The sequence below is a fragment of the Mus musculus genome, chromosome X (assembly GCF_000001635.26).
Source record: "Mus musculus strain C57BL/6J chromosome X, GRCm38.p6 C57BL/6J".
Classification (NCBI taxonomy): domain Eukaryota; kingdom Metazoa; phylum Chordata; class Mammalia; order Rodentia; family Muridae; genus Mus; species Mus musculus.
In genome coordinates, this window is record NC_000086.7 from 108,869,479 (window position 1) to 108,894,765 (window position 25,287).

General features: G+C 37.9%; 1 protein-coding gene and 1 long non-coding RNA gene across 2 annotated transcripts in view; both read left to right on the forward strand.

Annotated features, from left to right (window-relative positions):
• Positions 1-17,418, forward strand: part of 2810403D21Rik (RIKEN cDNA 2810403D21 gene) — a 52,419-nt gene extending 35,001 nt beyond the window's left edge. The window contains exon 5 of the long non-coding RNA NR_015493.2: positions 16,867-17,418. This is a non-coding gene — a long non-coding RNA (RIKEN cDNA 2810403D21 gene). The remainder of the gene's footprint in view (positions 1-16,866) is intronic.
• Positions 17,419-23,607: 6,189 nt separating this feature from the next.
• Gm14870 (predicted gene 14870) lies at positions 23,608-24,243 on the forward strand. The gene has a single exon (XM_030251555.1). It carries the CDS (start codon positions 24,018-24,020, stop codon positions 24,198-24,200), a length of 183 nt encoding a protein of 60 aa, XP_030107415.1. The 5' UTR covers positions 23,608-24,017; the 3' UTR covers positions 24,201-24,243.
• Positions 24,244-25,287: the final 1,044 nt, after the last annotated feature.

Sequence of the window (25,287 nt, forward strand, 5' to 3'; positions counted from 1 at the left end):
TCTCTTTCAAATTTTTTCACTTCATTTTATTTTGCAAAGCACAATATATTTTTATATTAGCTTAACACTCTCAAAGGCAGTTCATCAATTACCAGTTGTTTCCCATGTATTTCTTGGTGATCACATTCCTAGCTAGACCCAAACCCTCTGCAAAATTCTGACCACTCTACAGTTGTTTTGAATATAATTGCTTCAATTGCATTCCCAGAGACTTTTTAATTTTTCGGCTGTTTTTGAGGTACCAAACAAACATTAATTTCTTAATCATTTTTAAATGTTACTCTATGTGTATAGGTGTTTTTGTCTGTATGCATGTGCTTGCACCATGTCTGTGCCTGGTTTCCAAAGAAACCAAAAGAAGGAATCAGATTGCCTGGGACTAGAGTTAAGGATGGTTGTGACTGCCAATATGGATGCTGGGAATTGATCCCAGGTCTTATGGTAGAGCAATCAGTGCTCTTAATCTCTGAGTCATCTCTCTAGGCCTCTTTCTTAATCATTTTAAAGTGTAGGAGTATTAAGAATATTCACATTATTGTGAAACTATTCTCTAAAACTTTTATGTCTTAAAAAATTGAATCTCTATAAAAAATACACAACTCCCTTTAATCCTTCCATTTAGGTGGTGGAAATTATCGGTCTGACTTTGTTCCTATGAATTTGCCTACTTTAGATATCCCATAAAGAAGGAATGATACAAGATCTGCCTTTCTGAGACTCTTATTTCACTTATAGTACCCTCAAGCTTCATCCATTTTAAAGGATTTCCTTTCTTTTTAAATATGAGAAATATTTCATTGGATACATATATCAAGTTGTATTCATCTTTTCACGGACATGTGAATGGATTCCCTCCTTTTTTGGTTACTGTGACTAGTGCACATATATACACATGCTAATTATAGAAGTAAATTTAAAAAGGACTCAGAGGTATGTGGGAGAAGAGGGTAGTGAGAAAACATGTGATTACATTACTTACATGAATTTTCATGGAGTTATATGAAGTCACATTTTTAAATAAATTCTGTCCTCAACTATTTGGAAAATGTATCCATGTGTCAATTGCTAGATCATATAGTAGTTATATTGCTAATATCTTGAGATGAATTCTTTGTTTCATTGAGGTTGGTCTTATCTGTGTGATCATCTGCTTCTTCCTCTATTCCTGGGATGACAAACACATTCCACAGTAATTTAATTTTTGAACAAATGATTAATTGCCACAGTAACTGTACCGTTTTTTAATCCTACTTACAATGAATTTTAAAATCCATTTTCTACACCCTTACCAAATTCGCTTATTGTCCTGGTTGAGTTTTGTCAGCCTCACACAAACCTGAACATATTTAGGGAGAAAAGCTTCAATGGAGAAAGAATATGCCTCCATCAGATCTGTGAGGTATTTTCTAAATTACTGGCTGATGTGTTAGGGCCCAGCTCACTGCTGAAGGATGCCAACTCTTGGCCAGTGGCCCTGGGTTTTATAAGAAACTAGGCTGTCGCCAGGCAGTGGTGGCACACACCTTTAATCCCAGCACTTGGGAGGCAGAGGCAGGTGGATTTCTGAGTTCGAGGCCAGCCTGGTCTACAGAGTGAGTTCCAGGACAACTAGGACTAAACAGAGAAACCCTGTCTTGAAAAACAAAAACAAAACAAAACAAAACAAAAACAAAAACAAAGAAACTAGGCTGTCTTCAGACACACTAGAAGAGGGCATAGGGCTGGAGAGATTGCTCAGTGGTTAAGAACACTCTGCTCTTCCAGAGGTTCTGAGTTCAATTCCCAGCAACCACATGGTAGCTTACAATGTTCTGTAATGGGATTTGATGAACTTTTCTGCTGTGTCTGAAGACAGCAACAGTGCACTCATAGACATAAAATAAATAAATCTTTTAAAAAATCCTAGGCTGAATGAGCCATAACAAGCAAGCTAATATTCTTCCATGGCTCTGCTTCAGTTTCCACCCTGAGTTCTTGCTTTTATTTCTTTCAGTGATGGAATGTAATCCAGAATGTACTTTTTTATTTCTGAAATCTCTGTAAAACAGTACAATGGAAAAATGAAAACGAAAGACATAATTGAGGAAATCCAACATCCCACAAAAAGGAATTCTAGAAAGGTAATATATAGAAAATCAATGACAGGATGGGTTGAGTAATAATTCACGGCAACTAAATCAGTATGAATGACAGCTTTCAGGCCATTTACAACTATAAAATACTATAGTTTGAATATGATTTAACTAAGTAACCCCCAAGAGACCATTAGAGTGAAGACTCCTGTACAGGATGGTGCTATTAGGAGGTAATTCCAAGAAAGTTGTGTTTTGGATTACTGGGGACATGAGGTCGTGCCAGTGTGACCTCTTTGAGTTCCTGTAGGAGGAATGCTATAAAATAAGTAAACCTAGCCCCATCCACTGTATGGTTTTTTTTTTCTTTACTTGTGTGAGATGTACAATATGCACTTCGGCCTTTATCATCCATCATTTGCTATGACATTCTCAGCAAAATCCATCGAAAATGTCAGGCCCTTTAATGTTGAAAATTGTAAGCTAAACAAACTATTTATAAAGTTAGTTACCTCTCAAGTGTTCTGTTGTAATGCAAAGCTGACTAAAACATGCTTCCAATGGATTTGAGTTTGAGGGTATTTACACGTTGTTTTCTTTTGTCTGGCCTCTAACTTGTTATATAATCAAAGCTTGCTTTCAATTTCTGATCCTCTAGCTTCTATCTTCCAAGTACTGGGATTACAGCAATGAGCCACCATGCCCAGTAATCTAATAATATTTAAGTAATATCTCCCCTCAATCTCAACAAATATTTGTTTAGACATTTGCAATTTAATAGGGCATGAAATACCTTTTCAGTTGTCAGGAATATCCAGTATATTACATGACACTTAATATTCATAACACCCACTCAATGCCAGTAATATCCCAGATACTGTGACAAGAAAAAAACAAAACAAAACAAAACAAAAACAAAAGCGCTGGGTGCGGTGGCACATGCCTTTAATCCCAGCACTTGGGAGGTAGAGGCAGGCGGATTTCTGAGTTCGAGGCCAGCCTGGTCTACAAAGTGAGTTCCAGGACAGCCAGGGCTATAAAGAGAAACCCTGTCTTGAAAAACCAAAAAAAAAAAAAAAAAAAAAAAGACAAAAAAAAATCAAAAGCACTATCCTAACCTTCCAAACAGTTTTTGAGTATTATAGTGCATGTTTCCATTTTCACCAAAGAAACATGACAGATTTCTGGGTCTGCTCTTTCAGAAAAGAGCTAAGGTGTTGTTAACAAAAGAAAAGGAGTATGGCTATCAAGATGTCATCATCTATATTGAACGCCAATTACTTATTAAGTCTTTAGCTCTTGTTTTAAAGATCACATAAAATCTCTCCATATCTTCTCAAGTAAATAAGGTACATTTTTTTTCTGTTTTGCAAACATCCTTTATTGAAGAAATTATCCACTTTATACTTCATATCCTTTTGTCCATTTTATATTTTTGTTTTTTACTTATTTACTTTATATCCTGCTCACTGCCACTCTCCTGGTCACCCCCTCTCAGCATTCTTCCCCATCCCTCCTCGCCTTGTCCTCTGAGCTGTTGGGCCCACTCCCCCGGGTGTCCCTGGCACTTCAAGTCTCAATCAGATACATTTTTCAAACATCATCTTTCAATGTTTTCTTTTGATGCTAGACAGAAAAAAAAACTATGCATTCAAAATTTCAACTATATTCATTGTGTGTTGCTGGCTGGTGTATGAGTCACAGTTATTATGTAAATACATATCCCATTTGGCTTCCTCTCATCTGAGAAACAATATGCCTTATATACACACACATTTTTGGTATATGTAAATCTAATTTCTGTAAAATAAGAGAAGTAAACAACTAGATATAAGCCTAATGAGGCTGATGCAAATTTAATTTTCAGAACCTGTGTGTTTATTTCTCCAGCTATTCTTCTTTCCCTCAGGAAGATCTTTGAGCTCGGGATCTTTTCCTTATTCGTTCTGTGAAGGTTGCAAATTGTTTTTTTGTGTTTTTGAAAACAAAGATTTCATTCGTTGATCCCCAATTTGCTTGATGAAATTATGTTCCTAATGTTGAGAAATGTATACAAGTGTATGAATAATTTTACTTTTTCATGAACAAGTTATTATTTCCTCAAAATAATATTTGCAAATAGAACTTCTTTAATTCAAACAAGTAATCAGGTTTTATGTAATCCCTTGGCTAGGTGAAAGCCTAATTATATATTTATCAGGGACTTTAGGTTTATAGAATACTAAAACTAGAATATAGCTTAAAGGTGATCTAGAACATTCTCTCATTTGCATATGGAAAAAGTCGATAAAGGCTAATTAAATTGCATTAAAGCACCAAGCATTGACAGAAATCACCTGTTTCAGTGTTTAAAATAGCCATGCTTTTTAAAAACTTAATTTCAATGTGTGTGTATGTGTGTGTGTGTGTGCATGCCTGTGTGTACACAACCCATGGTGCATATATGTAGGGCAGAGGACAACGTTGTGGAGTTGATTCTCTCCTCCTTCTACATGGTTTTGATGGATCCAGCATATGTTTTCAGGCTTACATAGCAGGTATGTTCACCCTCTGAGCCATCAATCTCACAGTCCGAGGTTGTACATCTTTATAACGTTAAACACATGCAAAGCAATGGCTATCTAGAAAAAGGGATAGCATGGAAAGCATGATGCTAAGTTGCCAAAATTCTAAATCATTTAAATTCTGTGATACAATTGAATTTTTTTTTTTTTTAGAGGAGGCTTCGTGTATACCAGCTGGCCTTGAGTTCACCCTGTAGCTCACTTCCTGATCTCCAGACTTTCCCTCCAAGTGCTGATATTCGAGTCCAGTGGCACTAAACGTGTGGAGTAGTTTTAATCAAAATGTGTTCTTTGTGCTTATTATCTTACAGTTTTTCTATAATATTCTAATAGTATAAAAAAGATCTCAAGATTTGCCACATCTTAGGCTATCTTTGTTCTATTAAATTGTAACAATGAAAAAAAATGTCCGTTTTGAGACACAGATATGCTTCTGTGAGAGGCTTGCTAAGGCTAGGAACACAGTGGAAGCTAAAACTGTATTGAAGAACTACCCAGAGAAGAAACACTTGATGCAATTTTTGACTCCTAAGCACAACACCAACTATTGTGGGTGTCACATAATTTCTTACTCTTATGCACTGTATGAAGTTAAAAGCCAGTTTAAAATTATCACTAGTAAATCTGTAAAAAATATTTTATTAAAATTCTCAACCATAGTATTTTCTTGTCTGATAAAATAGGAAGATATGACTATTATGGAAATATCAATCAGAACTCTTGTGATGAAGTTGTATGATTAACAACTTATAGTTTCATGAAACACATTGTTATTCATTGAATGGCTGGTTGGTAAACCATGGTTATTCTAAATTAGGTATCTAGTCAGACAGAAAATGATTAAATATCACCTGCCACTTAAAAAAAAACAACTGTCAATACTTGTTGCTAATGATAAACTTTGAGCTTTGAAGCAAAAGGTGGAATTGGATAAATTTGATACAATCCTTAGTGTTTATAGTGATCTGACTTAAAACTAAATTGTCAAAAGCAACTACAGGAGGAATAAGTTGAGTTCATCTTATAACTCCCAAGTCACAATCCATCTCTGAAGTATGTCAGGGCAGGAACTCAAGGGAGGGACCTGGAGGCAGGAATTGAAGCAAGGACTATGGAGGTCCAGTGTTTACTAGATTGTACCTATGGCTTACTCAGCCCACCACACAACTCAGGAACACTTGTGTGAGCCCTCCCCTGTCAATTAGCAGTCAAGAGAATATCCTACAGACTTACCTACAGGCAATCTGATGAAAGCATATTCTCAGGTAACATTCCTATTCCCACTTGATTATAGCTTAATGTAAGTTTAGAAAACCAATCTAACCAGGTCATTTTAGAAGTTACTTCCTGCTATAGTTGTGTTTGGCAAGGTTTACAAGCTACTGTCCTAAGAGGGAGTTCTAAAAAAAACTTTTGTAGATTTGGGATTGTTTTAAATATTGCACCAATTCTGTGCAACATTCTGAGCAGGCTGAATTCAGTTTTTTATCAAATTCTCATAAGCCATGCCAAAATTAAAACATGAGACAAAGTCACTCATATACATATAGAGGAGAGAAATAACAGATAAAGCCAGAGCAGCAATATGATAAAACGTGTTGGAAATTTATTATGCACTAAGCTCTTTACTAAATTATATCATATAACCAAATCAATAATCCTATGAGGTGAGTATACATTGACTATATTCTTACTTTGAGATAAGAAATATTTTCCACAACATTTAGGAACCTGCCAATCATAGAGCTAGTCAGTCCTTGAGCTGGGACATTAAAACTACTGTTAAATTTTTGATACCATCAAGTGACAGTTCTACCACTGCTTCTCAAACTGTAGAGCTTGAATCATTTACTTCTTTGTTGTTGCTAATACTCTGGCAATATGTCAAAGTATTTTTTATTGTTTTTTATTTATTTTTTATTAGATATTTTCTTCATTTACATTTCAAATGCCATCCCTAAAGCCCATTATACCCTCTCCCTGCCCTGCTCCCCAACCCACCCACTCCTGATTCCTGGCCCTGACATTCTCCTGTACTGGGGCATATGATCTTCCCAAGACCAAGGGCTTCTCCAATTGATGGCAAACTAGGCCATCCTCTGCTAAATAAGCTAATAAAGACACAGCTCTGGGGGTACTGATTAGTTCATATTGTTCCTCCTATAGGTTTGCAAACCCCTTTAGCTACTTGGGTACTTTCTCTAGCTCCTCCATTGGGGGCCCTGTGTTCCATCCAATAGATGACTGTGAGCTTCAACTTCTGTATTTGCCAGGCACTGGCATAGCCTCACAAGAGAAAGCTATATCAGGGTCCCGTCAGGAAAACCTTTCTGACATATGCAAAAGTGGTTTGGTGGTTGTATATGGGATGGATCCCTGGGTGGGTCAAGTCTCTGGATGGTTCTTCCTTCTGTCCCAGCTCAGAACTTTGTCTCTGGAATTTCTTCCATGGGTATTTTGTTCCCCATTCTAAGAAGGAATGAAGTATCCAGACTTTAGTCTTCCTTCTTCTTGAGTTTCATGTGTTTTACAAATTGTATATTGGGTACTCTAAGTTTCTGGGCTAATATCCACTTATCAGTGAGTGCATATCAAGGCTGTTCTTTTGTGATTGGGTTACCTCACTCAGGATGATACCCTCCAGATCCATCCATTTGCCTAAGAATTTCATGAATTCATTGTTTTTAATTGCTGAATAGTACTCCATTGTGTAAATGTACCATGTTTTCTGTATCCATTCCTCTGTTGAGGGACATCTGGGTTCTTTCCACCTTCTGGCTATTATAAATAAGGCTGCTATGAACATAGTGGAGCATGTGTTCATATTACCAGTTGGAACTTCTGGGTATATACCCAGGAGAGGTATTGCTGGATCTTCCGGTACTATTATGTCTTTTAGGTTTTTTGAATGATTACTTTCTTGCTTTTTCTAGGGCATAATTTCCCTCCTTGTGTTGGTGTTTTCCCTTTATTATCCTTTGAAGGACTGGATTCATGGAAAGATATTGTAGAATTTGGTTTTGTCATAGAATACTTTGGTTTCTCCATCTATGGTTTGAGAGTTTTGCTGGGTGTAGTAGCCTAGGCTGACATTTGTTTTCTCTTAGGGACTGTATAACATCTGTCCAGGATCTTCTGGCTCTCATAGTCTCTGGTGAGAAGTCTTGTGTAATTCTAATAGGTCTGTCTTTATATTTTACTTGACCTTTTTCCCTTACTGCTTTTAATATTCTATCTTTATTTAGTGCATTTGTTTTCTGATTAGTATGTGTCGGGAGGAATTTCTTTTCTGGTCCAGTCTATTTGGAGTGCTGTAGGCTTCTTGTATGTTCATGGGCATCTCTTTCTTTAGGTTAGGGAAGTTTTTTTCTCTAATTTTGTTGAAGATATTTACTGGCCCTTTAAGTTGAAAATCTTTATTCTCATCTATACCTATTATTCTTAGGTTTGGTCTTCTTATTGTGTCCTGGATTTCCTGGATGTTTTGGGTTAGGATCTTTTTGCATTTCACATTTTCTTTGATTGTTGTGTCCATGTTTTCTATGGGATCTTCTGCATCTGAGATTCTCTCTTCCATCTCTTGTAGTCTGTTGCTGATGCTCACATCTATGGTTCCTGATTTCTTTCCTAGGTTTTCTATCTCCAGAGTTGTCTCCCTTTGGGTGTTCTTCAGTGTTTCTTCTTCCATTTTTAGATCTTGGATGATTTTGTTCAATTATATCACCTGTTTAGTTGTGTTTTCCTGTAATTCTTTAAGGGATTTTTGTGATTCCTCTTTGAGGACTTCTACCTGTTTAGCAGTGCTATCCTGTATTTTTTAAAGTGAGTTATTAATGTTGTTCTTAAAATCCTCTAACAGCATCATGAGATTTTATTTTAAATCTGAATCATGCTTTTCGAGAGTGTTGGGTTATCCAGAACTTGCTGTGGTGGGTGTACTGGGTCCTGATGATGCCGAGTAGTCTTGCTTTCTGTTAGTAAGATTCTTATGTTTGCCTTTTGCCAACTGGTCATCTCTGGTGTTAGATGTTCTGGCTGTCTCTGGCTGAAGCTTCTTCCTCCTTGATTCTGTTAGCCTCTGTCAGCACACCTGGGAGTCCAACTCTCTCCTGAGTCCCAGTGGTCAGAGCACTCTCTGCAGACAAGCTCTCTTCTTGCAGGGAAGGTGCACAGAAGTGTGGAGCTCAGATCCATCTCCTGAGTCGCGGGTTCAGAGCCCTCCCTGGACTCTCCTCTGATGGAGAAGTTGCCCAGGGGTCTGAGTCTCAGCTCTGCCTCCTGGCTAAGTATGAAGGCCAGCAGGGACCCTGTCCAAGACGCTCTGTTGCTTCTGAGGCCCAAGTGATCTCCTGCATAGACTGGTCTCAGTGATCCCAAAATCCTGGGTGTGCTAGGGCCTGCTGAGTTTGTGCACAAGACAGCACAGGGTTGGTGCCGACCAGCACTATCTCCATCCACTGGTCGTGCAGATTTCATTTGTCCCAGTTCCTTCTGGCACAAGACCCTCCGTGATTTTTGGAACAGATGTTACATTCCACTCACCAGTGATCTAAAGATCTTGGGTATGTTAGGGTGCCTGCGGTGTGGAGAGTCCTCTGGGGACCTTGACACCCTCCTCCAAGTTCGCACACAAGATGGTGAGCTTGGGGCTGCTGCCAACCAGAATGAACCCCAGCTGCTGGTTGGGCGGGTTTCTTTTGTCCCTGTTCCTACTGGTACATGTCCCTCTGGGTTTTTTGAAACAGATGTTGTGTTCCACTCACCAGTGATCCCAAGATCCTGGGTGTGCTAGGCCCTGCTGAGTTTGAGCTCAAGATGGCATAGGGCTAATGATTGGAGAGTGTCTTAGTCAATGTGCTATTGTTGTGATGAGACACCAGGACCATGGCAACTCTTGTTTGTTTGTTTGTTTGTTTGTTTGTTTGTTTGTTTGTTTGTTTTTTGAGACAGGGTTTCTCTGTATAACTCTGGCAGTCCTGGAACTCACTCTGTAGACCAGGCTGGCCTTCAACTCAGAAATCTGCCTGCATCTGCCTCCCGAATGCTGGGATTAAAGGCGTGTGCAACCACCCCCGGCTTCCATGGCAACTCTTAAAAAGGAATGCATTTAATTGGAGCTGGTTTACAGTTTCAGAAGTTTAGTCCATTTATCAGCATAGCAGAACCCATGGAGCTATATAGGCAGACACAGGGCTGGAGGAGAACCTGAATATTCTACATCCAGAACCCCATGCAACAGAAAGAGAGCCACTGGGCCTAGCTTAGTCTTTTGAAACCTTAATGCCCACTTCCTCCAACAAGGCCACATCTATCCCAATAAGGCCATACCTTCTAATCCTTTCAAATAGTGCTACTGGAGATGGAGAGATGGAGAGATGACTCAGTGGTTAAGAGCACTGACTGGTTTTCCAAAGGCCCTTAGTTTAAATCCCAGCAACCACATGGTAGCTCACAACCATCTGTAAAGGGATCAGATGCCCTCTTCTGGTGTCTGGAAAGAGATACAAGGTACTCATATAAATAAAATAAATCTTTCAAAAAAATATTTTAAAAGCCTTGGAATTATTTTAATGTGTCTTTATATGATTTTTGTTGTTCATTATAATTTGATGAAATCTGTTATTGGTTTGCATATGTTAAAACAGCTTTGCATGCCAGGGATAATTCTCACATGGCCTTAATTATATAATCTTATTGAACTATCATAATATTTTACATGGATGTTTTCCGGAGAAATTGCCACATAATTTTCTTTCTTTTAAAAATATTTTAAAATTTATTCCTTGGAAATTTTTGATGTATATCCTATATAATGTATTTTGATCTACTCATCCCTTCATTACCTTCTCTTACCCCCTCTTCCTCACTACAGACTCCTTCCCAACACTCCTCTCACCTATTTTTGTGTCTTCGTTCCTCATGGACCACTAAGTGTAATTAGGATTGCTTAAGTGAGCTTGACAACACACCAGTGTCTATAACACAGAAGGAAAATGACTGTTCTTCCTCCAGCAGCCATTAACACAATTGCTCCTCAGTTAGGGATGCTGTCTCATCACCCCCTCCCACGCCCATGGCAGAAGCTGAAAAGCTTGCTTTTGTACAGGTTTTGTCTAGATAACTATGATTGCTATTAGTTCATGAGTACAATAGCCATATCATATCCAGAAGATGGCATTTCACAGCACTTCTTTCCACCCTTTTCCTTTTATACTCTTCCTTTTCTCACTACTGAAATGTTCCCCGAGTCATGGGATGGCATGTGATATAGATATTTCATCTAGGGCTAAAACACTTATTCCTAGCAATTTGATCAGTTAATTATGAGTCTCCACATTAACCTGTGCTCCACTGCAAGCAGAAGCTTCTTTGACTAAGGTTGAGTGAAAGACTAATTTTTGCATTTAAATATAAATTTTTAGAAAGCATTTAGACAACATATTTATTTAGCAAAATAAAATTATTGGGCTTCTTAGGGCCTTTGACTTCTGCAGCCATAGGCTTGTAGCAAGATTTGTAATACAAGGTCTGAATGCCTTCCTGTAGATAGGATTCAAATTCAACCAGAATGCAGTTGGTCACCCACACAGCAGTCATGGCTCTGTTGCAGCAAAATTACATATTGTTTGACTGGTGTGTATTGTGGCATCAGAGCACACCACTGAAGAAACCTATTGATGGTCCCCACCACCACCTCTACCAGTTGGCAAAATACCTTGTGATACTATGAAAGCTTGTCAGCAGAGAACCACCACTGAACCAGCCCAGTATCATCTTGATTTCTCTAAGACTGGAAGTTAAAGTATGTGGTATGATCTAGCAACAGTGGTTTCTGAGTGGTGACAATAGCTCGGATTGCTTTGGGGGTCCTCTGATACTCTCATGACTAACAAGTTAAAGGAGGGTATCCCATGCCTAGAATTAGGATTTTTATTTAATAGCCTATGGACTACTAGAGCAGTATTATCCACACGCACACAGGCAACCTCCACTCAAACTTATTTTTTTCATTTTTAAATTATGCGTATATAGTTGCTCTATTTAAGCTTTCTATTTTGTCCTAAATATTAGCAGCAGAAAAAATATTTTCTTTTGTTTAGCTTTGGAAATTTTTGTGTTTTTAGAATGTTCTATGATAATGATTTTGTTCCTAGTTTACATATATTTTACTAATTTTTGGAGAACAACATACTTTAGTACATTGACATCATTTTTATCCCACACTCTTCTCCCTCCAGCTCATCCCCTGTCACACCTTATGGATTTTATGGTATCTTCTTTTCAAAGTATTTTATACACACACACACACACACACACACACACACACACACACTCAGCCTGCTGAGTCCATTTAGTGTTGCTGTATTACCAGTCTTCATTCATGAACCTGATAATTTTGATGCAAATATCAGAATTATATACTATATGTAAAAGCATTACATTGTTTATCTTTCAATGATAAGAACTATTTTAACATATTAAGGTATTTATATCACACCAAGAAATTTGTAGCCTCTGCAATCACCAAATAACCACTGTCAAACTTACACCCTTATAATACTTTTAATATTTGTGCATGTGATTTGGTATGCAAATAAAGTCCATCTATTGGCATTTGTTACATATCTCTCCTCTCTTTTAATGGGTTGATTTCTGGTCCATTCTCCTTTTTCATATTATATTTTATAGTATATTTATTGAAGATCCAAGTCATTTGCTTCATAGAATAATTTCCTAATGTCTGGATTTGGATAATTCTATATGTCTTCTGCTCACTTCATTTCCAATAGAATCAAAGCCTTTTGAATCAGATTCAGGTTTGATTTGTATTTATTCATTACATTCATTCATTCATGTATTTTTGTATGTGTGCTCCTGTGCATATGTCATGCTCACGTGAGGAGGCCAGAATATATCTTTCTAAAATTGTCTCCACTCTGCTTCCTTCATGTGGGTTCCAGAAATAAAACAGGTGCTCAGATTTGGCAGCAAGTGCCTTCACCTGCTGAATCATCTCATCAAACCCTCAAGCTTTTGTTTTCTGTTTGGGGGGACAGATAAGAATACTTCATAGGCTGGGCGGTGGTGGTGCACGCCTTTAATCCCAGCACTTGGGAGGCAGAGGCAGGTGGATTTCTGAGTTCGAGGCCAGCCTGGTCTACAAAGTGAGTTCCAGGACAGCCAGGGCTATACAGAGAAACCCTGTCTCGAAAAACAAACACAAAAAACAAAACAAAATAATACAAAACAAACAAACAAAAAGAATACTTCATAGGCAGTGCTACAATTTTGTTTTTGAGACAGGGTCTCTATATATAGTCCTGGCTATCCTGGTATTCACTCTGTACACCAGGCTAACTCAAACTCACAGAGATCCTCATACCTCTGCCTTCTGAGTACCTCTGGAACTGAATTGCCAAACCAGCTTGAGCTGTATTCTTACATTAGAAACATACATTTTATTTTGGATCTCTTATGTTAAAATGGATATAGCCATTCAGAGATTATTGCTAAAAATTTGTGATATTCCAGTTCCCAACATTTTATTAAGGAGGGACAGCATACCAAATCTTATTTATCTCTTATCATTTTTCAAACTTGATTTGTATACTGGCAGCTTCCAATTTTGATCATTTGTACCCTTTTAACTTTTACTATGATCCACTTAATTGACATTTTTGATTTATGATAGTTATTGTCCTTATGGATGCTGAAATTTTCCACTCTGACATAAGGAGTTTGTTCAATTTGGCTATGTCCTTTTGTAATATTCCCTCATAGTGTAATTATAGCTTCCTTATATTTGTTATGACAAGTTATTATAGGTGTATATTGTGTGTTTCCTGCCCTACTAGACCTTGATTTTCAAATAAGTGTCTTGTTTTAGAGAAAGTGTCTTTTTTCAAGACCATAATGCTCCTTGTGTCTGTGTTGGTCACTGTTCTTAGGTATTTTCACTGGACAAGACTGTGGATCGTTTTCAAAGTTCATACTGATACTTAAAATTCAAATTCCAGACTACAAGTTTTAAATTAACCTCTCTGATCTTGTGTATGTATCTGCTCCTCCAGTGTTGAAGACTGTAATTCTTGGTTACGAGCAATGATAGAAAATAGAAATATTTTTCACTTATGGGTCTATAAATTGACAGTTTATTTCTATATTTTAAGAGAAATTTGTCTCTTGATTTGTAGAATCAGGTATATGTATTAGAAATATTAAACCTTTCTTGATATTATAGGCTGAATTTTGTCTTTTTTCCTTCTTATGGAACATTTGTCATACAGAATTTTAAATATATACTTAAGTTTATAAATTAATGTTCCCAGGCTAGAGAGATGGCTCTGTAGTTAAGAGCAATAACTGCTCTTCCAAAGGTCCTGAGTTCAAATCCCAGCAACCACACGGTGTTTCACAACCATCTGTAATGATATCGGATGCCTTCTTCTGATGTGTCTGAAAACAACTACAGTGTACTTACATATAATAAATAAAGAAATAGAAAGGAAGGAAGGAAGGGAAGAAGGAAGGAAGGAAGGAAGGAAGGAAGGAAGGAAGGAAGGAAGGAAGGAAGGAAGGGAGAGAGAGAGAGAGAGAGAGAGAGAGAGAGAGAGAGAGAGAGAGAAAGAGAGAGAGAGAGAGAAGATAATTTCAAAGTGCACATGAGTGGGTGGGTAGGGGAACAGGGCGGAGAGAGAGGATATAGGGAACTTTCGAGATAGCATTTGAAATGTATATAAAGAAAATATCTAATAAAAAAGAAAGAATGAATGAATGAATTGCTCTAAAGCAGTTGAAATGGAGAAAAACTTTCAAAACCAATTTTAATAACAAAATGGTAGATTTAAATAAGACCATCAACAATCATCACCCTAAATAAAACATAAAGACACAATTAAATGGTTATGATTATGAAGGTGGGTGAAAAAGCAAAACTCCAAGAAACCACACTGTAGGGACTTGAATGAGAATAATCCTCCCCTCTGTGTCTCACACAGCTGAGCACTTTGTCCCCAAGCTGGCAGCCAAGTTTGAGGAGGTTTGGGAGGTGTGGCCTTGCTGGAGGAAGTCTATCACCTGGCAGGGACAGGGAGATTTTGGAATTTAGATCCTTGAGCCACTTCTGGTTCATTGTCTCTGCTTGGTGTTTGCAGTTCAAGATGTGAACTCTCAGCTTCCTGCTGCCTTATGCGCTGCTTGCTGCTGTGCTTCCTCGCCAAGAGCCTCTGGAAGCACAATCCGTATAGACCCTACAAGTTGCCTTGGTCGTGGTGTTATATCACAGCAACGGAAAAATAAATAGTACAGAAGTTGGTACGAGAGTGGTTATTGCTGTGAAGAACCTGACCATGCTGTTTTCCGAAAAAATAAAATAAAAAATAAATTACTGTTCCCTTCCTAACTCTAGATTTCAAATCATAATTAGAATATTTTTCCTTTTTTGGTTTATATTTGTTTATTTTTTATTGGATATCTTCTTTTTTACATTTGTCACCATTCCCAAATCATAATGTAATTTATCTATATATCTATCTTTAATAGATACATGGTTGCATTTAAGTATATGATACATGAGGAATTTATCTCAATTAATGTTTAATAAAGCTTTATCTATGACATGTGATTTTCCAGTGATCCATTTGTCACTTATTAAGTGGCCTGTCTAGGTATGGTAGTTCACATCTGTAATTCCAGCACTTGAGAGGATTGATTTAAATTCATCCTCAGGTACAAACAATTTTAAGGCTAGTCTAGGCTATGTAAGAGCCTAAGGAAAGGAAAGTCTATGTTCTGTATATTAAATTAATCACCTCGTGAATCAGAAGCGGACTATGCCCCCTGGCCTTACCACCATATTTCATTCCTAGAGAAATTTCCAGAACCCTATTACCTTTCTTTTGGGTAGATGGCCAGACTCTATTTTATCCCCATAGGCAGAAAGAATGAGCTTGTCAGAAATAGGCTATGATTACTTATAAAAATTATTGATAAACCAAACATTAGAAGATGTAACATAGACGTATATTTTCTTCATAGAATTGTGCACCCAAAAGTTCTCAATACATATTGAGCTAATCCAATTAACAAAAAACCTCATTATTTACTCTTTTCTTGACTTGCAAATGACTAATTCCCTGCTTTTCTCTCTCTCTCCCTGCTTCTCTCTCTCTCCCTGCTTTTCTCTCTCTCTCTCTCTCTCTCTCTCTCTCTCTCTCTCTCTCTCTCTAATAATGTATCTCTACTTAAAACAAGACTATTCTTATCATGAGGAACTTACAATAAATTAATTAGTTACCTCTCTCTAAAAGGCTTCATATCTAAAAATCATTCCACTGGGGGTTTGAGCAATTTTAACTATAAACTTCCTACTTAAAAGTATATTTGCTATATTCAAAAGGTATTGGCAGATTGTATTTTATTTTTACTTTTTAACTTTAAGAACTTTGGATAATTTCTTTCTGTTTTGTTTTTTCAATGACTAGTCATTCAAAAATGTATTGATTGATTGCCATGTTTTATATGATTTTTCTTGCTATTGACTTCTGGTTATATTTCATTATAACCTGATAAACTATTCCATTTATTTTGTATTTGTTAACAATCACTTTATGAGATATTAAGATGAATTCATATTATTCAGTTGTTGCTAATTCCATTTCATTTATAATACAGGTTAGAGCCTCAGTCTCTTGATGATTTTTGTCTGGATTCATTATTTATTGCTTAGATTTTGATATTGAAATCACTTGCTATTTTTGTATTTTGGCTTGTCTATTTTTTTAATAGCATTGGTTTTTAAGAAATTGGGTGTTTCAATGTTGATTGCATAAATATTTAATATTACTTTATTTGAGGATATTGTTCCCATTATTAATAGATTAGGACTTTATCTTGTTCAGCTAATTTTGCTCCAAAGGACAGTTCGTTCAGACAAAATAATGACTATCCCTACTAGTTTTCAGCTTCTACTTGTTTCTCCTTCTACTTGTTTTCCATCCTTTGATGTCCAGTCGGTATTTGTTTGTTATTTATGTCTGTCTTGAGCAGACAGACAGCTGGATGTAGTATTTTTTATCCACTAAGCTAGTTTGTATCTTTCACTTAGAAACTTGAGACCATTTATACATATTACTTTTCTTCAAAGGTGTTTACCAATTCCTGAAATGTTGATGGCTGTTTTCCTGATTGACTCAATCACCTTTTGTTCTTTTTCTTTTCCCCTTCTGCAGATTTGCAGCTTGCTGGCTTGCTGAGTGGAAAATGATTCTTTCCCAGTTCTCCTTGGTTTCTTCCTTTCATGAATTGATTAACACTGAGAGATTATGTTTTAATTATGTCGACTAGAGGTTTTAAATGATTCTAGGTTTCTGTGTCCATTTGTTTTCCTAGGTTTGGGGAATTTGCTACTGCAATATCGTTGTATAGATATTCTTTGCTTTAGTGAGAAACTCAGCTCCTTCTACTCTGTGGTTCTTAGCTTTAGTCTATTGTACACATCACAGAGTTAATGAAAGCTGTGGTCATACTTGATTTTTTCTTCATTACTATTGAAATAAAGCATATCCTTGACCTTGTCTCCAATCTCTATTTTCAAGTCTGTTGGGGATACATTCCACTATTGTTTGATTGAAATATCCATTTCCAACATTTCTATTACTTTGCTTCTTTTTTTTTTGTCCCCACCAAAAATAAATATTTATAGAATTGTAAATCAAAATGAAACATTTTTCTGTATGTATAAAAACAAAAGGAAACAAACAAATAAAAAAATCTGCATATTGATTTGTTGTAACAGACAATGAATATAATTATATTAAGACTACAAATTTTCTTTTCCATTCTATGGTCAGAGGTTATAATAATCGCTTTAGTCATAAAGATCTCAGCTTATACAGTACTGGGCTGCTACAAAAAATGTGCACACATTGGCTAATACTTAGCCATTTGAAAATTCACACAGAGTATGTATTGAATCTGTCTTCTAATGTCTCTGTATTTTATCATTTTAATGGCCTGGGTTTGATTGTATATTTTACAGATGGGGCTCCCTGATTCTGTCAAAATAGCAAAAACACAGAAGAGAAAGAAGTAACATCCTTATCATACAGATCTTTCACTTCCTTAGTTAGAGTCACGCCAAGGTATTTTATATTATTTGTGACTATTGAGAAGGGTGTTGTTTCCCTAATTTCTTTCTCAGCCTGTTTATTCTTTGTGTAGAGAAAGGCCATTGACTTGTTTGAGTTAATTTTATATCCAGCTACTTCACCGAAGCTGTTTATCAGGTTTAGGAGTTCTCTGGTGGAATTTTTGTATATATGACCCTAAAAATTTTATATATATGACCCTAAAAATTTTATATATATATATATATATATATATTATCATATCATCTGCAAAACATGATGTTTTGACTTCATCTTTTCCAAATTGTATCCCCTTGATCTCCTTTTTTTGTCGAATTGCTCTGGCTAAGACTTCAAGTACTATGTTGAAGAGGTAGGGAGAAAGTGGGCAGCCTTGTCTAGTCCCTGATTTTAGTGGGATTGCTTCCAGCTTCTCACCATTTACTTTGATGTTGGCTACTGGTTTGCTGTAGATTGCTTTTATCATGTTTAGGTATGGGCCTTGAATTCCTCATCTTTCCAAGACTTTTATCATGAATGGGTGTTGGATCTTGTCAAATGCTTTCTCCGCGTCTAAGGAGATGATCATGTGGTTTTTGTCTTTAAGTTTGTATATATATTGGATTATGTTGATGGATTTCTGTATATTGAACCATCCCTGCATCCCTGGATGAAAGTTACTTGGTCAGGATGGATGATTGTTTTGATGTATTCTTGCATTCAATTAGTGAGAACTTTATTGAGGATTTTTGCATTAATATTCATAAGGGAAATTGGTCTGAAGTTCTCTATCTTTATTGGATCTTTCTGTGGTTTAGGTATCAGAGTAATTGTGGCGTCATAGAATGAGTTGGGTAGAGTACTTTCTACTTCTATTTTGTGGAATAGTTTGTGCAGAACTGGAATTAGATCTTCTTTAAAGGTATGATAGAACTCTGCACTAAACCCATCTGGTCCTGGGCTTTTTTTGGCTGGGAGACTATTAATGACTTATTCTATTTCTTTAGGGGATATGGGACTGTTTAGATCGTTAACTTGATCCTGATTTAACTTTGGTACCTGGTATCTGTCTAGAAATTTGTCCATTTCGTCCAGGTTTTCCAGTTTTGTTGAGTATAGCCTTTTGTAGAAGGATCTGATGGTGTTTTGGATTTCTTCAAGATCTGTTGTTAAGTCTCCCTTTTCATTTCTGATTTTGTTAATTAGGATGCTGTCCCTGTGCCCTCTAGTGAGTCTAGCTAAGGGTTTATCTATCTTGTTGATTTTTCTCAAAGAACCAACTCCTCGTTTGGTTAAGAAAGAAATTAAGGAAGATCTCAGAAGATGGAAAGATCTCCCATGCTCATGGATTGGCAGGATCAACATTGTAAAAATGATTATCTTGCCAAAAGCAATCTACAGATTCAATGCAATCCCCATCAAAATTCCAACTCAATTCTTCAACGAATTAGAAAGAGCAATCTGCAAATTCATCTGGAATAACAAAAAACCTAGGATAGCAAACACTGTTCTCAAGGATAAAAGAACCTCTGGTGGAATCACCATGCCTGATCTAAAGCTTTACTACAGAGCAATTGTGATAAAAACTGCATGGTACTAGTATAACAACAGACAAGTAGACCAATGGAATAGAACTGAAGACCCAGAAATGAACCCACACACCTATGGTCACTTGATCTTCGACAAGGGAGCTAAAACCATCCAGTGGAAGAAAAACAGCATTTTCAACAAATGGTGCTGGCACAACTGGTAGTTATCATGTAGAAGAATGTGAATTGATCCATTCCTATCTCCTTCTACTAAGGTCAAATCTAAGTAGATAAAAGAACTCCACATAAAACCAGAGACACTGAAACTTATAGAGGAGAAAGTGGGGAAAAGCCTCGAAGATATGGGCACAGGGGAAAAATTCCTGAATAGAACAACAATGGCTTGTGCTGTAAGATCGAGAATTGACAAATGGGACCTCATGAAACTGCAAAGCTTCTGCAAGGCAAAAGGCACCGTCAATAAGACAAAAAGGCCACCAACAGATTGGGAAAGGATCTTTACCTATCCTGAATCAAATAGGGGACTAATATCCAATATATATAAAGAACTCAAGAAGGTGGACTCCAGAAAATCAAATAACCCCATTAAAAAATGGGGCTCAGAGCTAAACAAAGAATTCTCACCTGAGGAATACCAAATGGCTGAGAAGCACCTGAAAAATTGCTCAGCATCCTTAATCATCAGGGAAATGCAAATCAAAACAACCCTGAGATTCCATCTCACACCAGTCAGAATGGCTAAGATCAAAAATTCAGGTGACAGCAGATGCTGGCGAGGATGTGGAGAAAGAGGAACACTCCTCCATTGTTGGTGGGATTGCAAGCTTGTACAACCACTCTGGAAATCAGTTTGGCGGTTCCTCAGAAAATTGGACATAGTACTAAGGGAGGATCCCACAATACCTCTCCTGGGCATATATCTAGAAGATGCTCCAACTGGTAAGAAGGACACATGCTCTACTATGTTCATAGCAGCCTTATTTATAATAGCCAGAAGCTGGAAAGAACCCAGATGCCCCTCAACAGAGGAATGGATACAGAAATTGTGGTACATTTACACAATGGAGTACTACTCAGCTATTAAAAAGTATGAATTTATGAAATTCCTAGGCAAATGGATGGACCTGGAGAGCATCATCCTGAGTGAGGTAACACAATCACAAAAGAACTCAAATGATATATACTCACTGATAAGTGGATGCTCACAGTCAGCTATTGGATGGATCAAAGGCCCCCCAATGGAGGAGATAGAGAAAGTAACCAAGGAGCTAAAGAGATCTGCAACCCTGTAGGTGCAACAACATTATGAACTAACCAGTACCCCAGAGCTCTTGACTCTAGCTGCATATGTATCAAAAGATGGCCTAGTAAGCCATCACTGGAAAGAGAGGCCCATTGGACATACAAACTTTATATGCCCCAGTACAGTGGAACGCCAGGGCCAAAAAGTGGGAATGGGTTTGTAGGGGAGTGGGGGGGACGGTATGGGGGACTTTTGGGATAGCATTGGAAATGTAATTGAGGAAAATACGTAATAAAAAATATATTAAAAAAAAAAGAAGTAACATCCTGTATGGATAATGTGATGGTTTGAATAGGCTTGGCCCAGGGAAAGGCACTATTAGGTCAGGCCTTATTGGAGTAGGTGTGTCACTGTGGTCTTGGGCTTTAAGATCCTAGTCCTAGCTCCCTGGAAGCCAATCTTCTTCTGTCTGCCTTTGGATGAAGATGTAGAACTCTCACCTCCTCTTGCACCATTTCTGCCTGGATCCTTCTGGGCTTCCACCTTGATGATAATGGACTGAACCTTTGCACCAGTAAGCTACCCCCAATTAAACGATGTCTTTTTAAGAGTTGCCTTGGTTGTGGTGTCTGTTCACAGCAGTGCAACCCCACCCAATTAGGGCAGATAGTTTCTACACTTTGAAGCCTACACATTGCCTAATTTACTTTCCATTGTTTTCACATAGATATTCATAGTTGATCTGAATTTTTGTTTATAATCAGCAGAAGTGGCTTTATTTATGATTATGTATGAAAACATTGAAGATTTTTATCTATTACATATGCATGTAATTTGGTGCCTATCCTAGGCCAAAGACTTTTTTCTCTAAACTCCAATAGGTTAGCTAAAGGGTAATAGTGTTTGTAATATTAAGACATTTCTCCCAAGTACACAGTTTGCCCCTTTAATGCAATTATGTGCTACATAGTGATGGTTGATCAGCAGATGAGTACATATACAAGGGTAGTTATGACATTATATACCTGGCAATGTCATAACTATTTTAATCTCTCTAAATGACTAAAATATAGATTCTTCATCCTACCTACTTTTTTTCTTTAAAAGATTATTCATACATTACATTCTGGTGATAGTTTCTTCTCCCCCAACTCCTCCAAGATCCTTCTCACCTCCTTACCCCCTCCCCAAATCCATAACCTTCTTTTTTCTCATTAGAAAATAAGCAAACATCTAAAAATAATGAAATAAAAGTAAACAAATCAGAATAGAATAAAACAAAAAAAAGTAAAAAAGAACCAAGGGAAAAACAGGAAATTTTTATAGATGCTGAGACACACATTCTCACACAGAGAAAACCCCTAAGAACAAAATGAGAAAACATAATATATAAACAAAAGATATCTCAGGTTAAAACAAAATAAGCCCAGACAAAGCATCCTGAAAAAAACTCACCCCAAAGCCACTTTGATATTGTTTTATGTTGTCCTTCTACTCCTGGGCATGAGGTCTGCCCTTAGTGTCAATTGTATAACCAGTGAGATACCAGTCAAGATAATTACAACTTCATTGAAGGATAGTTATCAAATAGAGGGAGATTCTGGTCAGGAGGGTGTGTCCACTTCCCTCTCAGTACTGGGACCCCATCTGGCTTAGACTTGTGCATGCTGGCATGGTCTCTGTGAGTTCGTTTGGACATCAATCAGTCCTATGACTGAATATGTCAAGGTCTGTACATATTTCTCTCTGTACATTGTCCAGTTGTTGTTCTCTGTGTTTGTTTCCATATACTTCAGGAAGTAGCTTCTCTGATGATGGCTGAACAAGGCACTGATCTAGGAGTATAGCAGAGTGTTGCTAAGAGACATTTTATTGAAACATTCCTTTAGCAGCACAGTAGTATTTGGGCTTTGCCCCAAGCCCCATGACCTATCAAGTCTCAGAGTTTTAGTAGCTACCTGGACATTGTAGAGCATGGATTTCATCTCATGGAGTGGGCTTTAATTCCAATCAGTTGCTGGTTACTCACACAAACTTTGTGTCACTATTGTATCAGTGTATCTTGCACGCAGGTCACATCATTGTACTGTGTGGGATTTACAGCTAGGTTGGTGTTAATTTTTCAACTCTGATAGTATGTGCTGAGTACTTCCAACACACTAGTCAATAGGGATGAAGGCTCTAGGTAGGCACTTCACTTCTCTCTTCAGTCAGTTCTGTAGGTATTGTCTTCAGCAGTGGAGCCTTACCATTAGTTTGTGGGGAACAACCAATAAAGCAAAGGCTGGTGGGGAGAAGATCATCCTAGGAAGGTGAAATACAATAGTTGTGGGCAGATGGGAGAGGGAAATATGGAGTAAGGTAGAGAATATGGAGTGGCACAGCTAGAACTAAGGACCACTTGTGGGGTCATATGGGAACCTAATACAGTAGCTCTTTAAAATGTATACATATAGGCAAAAGACACTGTCAATAAGACAAAAAGGCCACCAACAGATTGGGAAAGGATTTTTACCAATCCTAAATCTGATAGGGGACTAATATCCAAGAAATACAAAGATCTCAAGAAGCTGGACTCCAGAAATTCAAATAACCTCATTAAAAAATGGGGCACAGAGCTAAACAAAGAATTCTCAACTGAGGAATATTGAATGGCTGAGAAGCACCTGAAAAAATGTTCAACATCCTTAATCATCAGGGAAATGCAAATCAAATCAACCCTGAGATTCTACCTCACACCAGTCAGAATGGCTAAGATCAAAAATTCAGGTGACGGCAGATGCTGGTGAGGATGTGGAGAAAGAGGAACACTCCTCCACTGCTGGTGGGATTGCAAGATTGTACAACCACTCTAGAAGTCAGTCTGGAGGTTTCTCAAAAAATTTGACATATTACTACCAGAAGATCCAGCAATACCTCTCATGGGCATATACCCAGAAGTTCCAACTGGTAATATGAACACCTGCTCCACTATGTTCATAGCAGCCTTATTTATAATAGCTAGAAGTTGGAAAGAACCCAGATGTCCCTCAACAGAAGAATAGATACAGAAAAATGTGGTACATTTACACATGGAGTACTACTCAGCAATTAAAAACAATGGATTTCAGTTCCGCTATTCCAGCATTCTCCACGTATCTCAGCTGCCTCGTGGTCAGGAAGTCATGGGGAGAGACTAGTGCCTAGTATTTGTGGAACCTGAAAACTCCCTTAAGCTGCAGTTGCTGTGCTGGCCTCCTAGGATATTCAGCAGCTGGTCCTGTCACCTGCCAGGTCTCCATATGCTCAGGCAAATCTCCATAATTGTAAATCAACACTAAGAACCCTGGATGGCTAAAGGTCAAAGAGACTATAACAAAGGAGGGTCAAAGAGACTCTAACAAAGGATCCAGACCTTGATGTGAAATTTCAAGAATTCAATCTTTGTTCTTTACACAGACCCTAGGAGAAGGACAACAAGAATGAGTGTGTCTCTGGTAAATACACCACAGGGTCTGTTATCCTTCAAGGACGTGGCCTTGGACTTCTCACTGGAGGAATGGGAATGTCTCAATTTTGCTCAGAGGACATTGTACATGGACGTGATGTTGGAGAATTACAACAATCTGTTGTTTGTGGGAAGGACTGAAGCATCCACACTTTGATCTTCCTTCTTCTTGAGCTTCATGTGCACTGTGAATTATATTTTGGGTATTCTTAGCTGTGGAGCAGAGACTGAGAGAAAAGCCATCCAGATACTACCCTACCTGGGGATTCATCCCATATACAGACATCAAACACAGATACTAATGTGGATGACAGGAAGTGCTTGCTGACAGGAGCCTGATATAGCTGTTTCCTGAGAGGCTCTGCCAGAGCCTGGCAAATACAGAGGTGGATGCTCACAGCCAACCATTGAACTGAGCTTGGGTTCCCGATGGAGGAGTTTGAGACAAGACTCAAGGAGCTGAAGGGGTTTGCAACCCATAGGAAGAACAACAATATCAAACAACCAGACACCCCCCAGAGCTTACAGGGACTAAACGACTAACCAAAGAGTACACAGGGAAGGATCGAAGGCTCCATCTGCCTACATAGCAGAGGATGGCCTTATTGGGCATCAATGGGAGGAGAGGCCCTTGGTCCTGTGAATGCTCCATGCCCCAATGTAGGGGAATGCCAGGGTGGGGAGGCAGGAGTAGGTGTATGTGAGAGCACCTGTACATAAGCACAGGGAGGGGGGATGGGATAGGGGGCTTCCAGAGGGGAAAACCAGGAAAGGGGATTACATGAAATGTAAATAAATAAAATATCAGCATCAACCAAAAAATAAAAAATAAAAAAACAATGGATTTATGAAATTCCTGGACAAATGGAGGTACCTGGAGGATATCATGCTTAGTGAGGTAACCCAATCACAAAAGAAGTCATTAGATATGCACTCACTGATAAGTGGATATTAGCCCAGAAACATAGAACACCCAAGATACAATTTGCAAAACACAAGAACTCAAGAAGAGGGAAGACCAATGGGTGAATACATCATTCCTCCTTAGAATAGGGAACAAAATACCCATGAAAGGAGTTACAGAGACAAAGTTTGGAGCTAAGATGAAAGGATGGACTATCCAGAGACTAACCCACCCTGGGATCCATCCCGTAATCAGCCACCAAACCCAGACACTATTGCACAATGCCAGAAAGATTTTGCTGAAGGGACCCTGTTATAGCTGTCTTGTATGAGGCTATGCC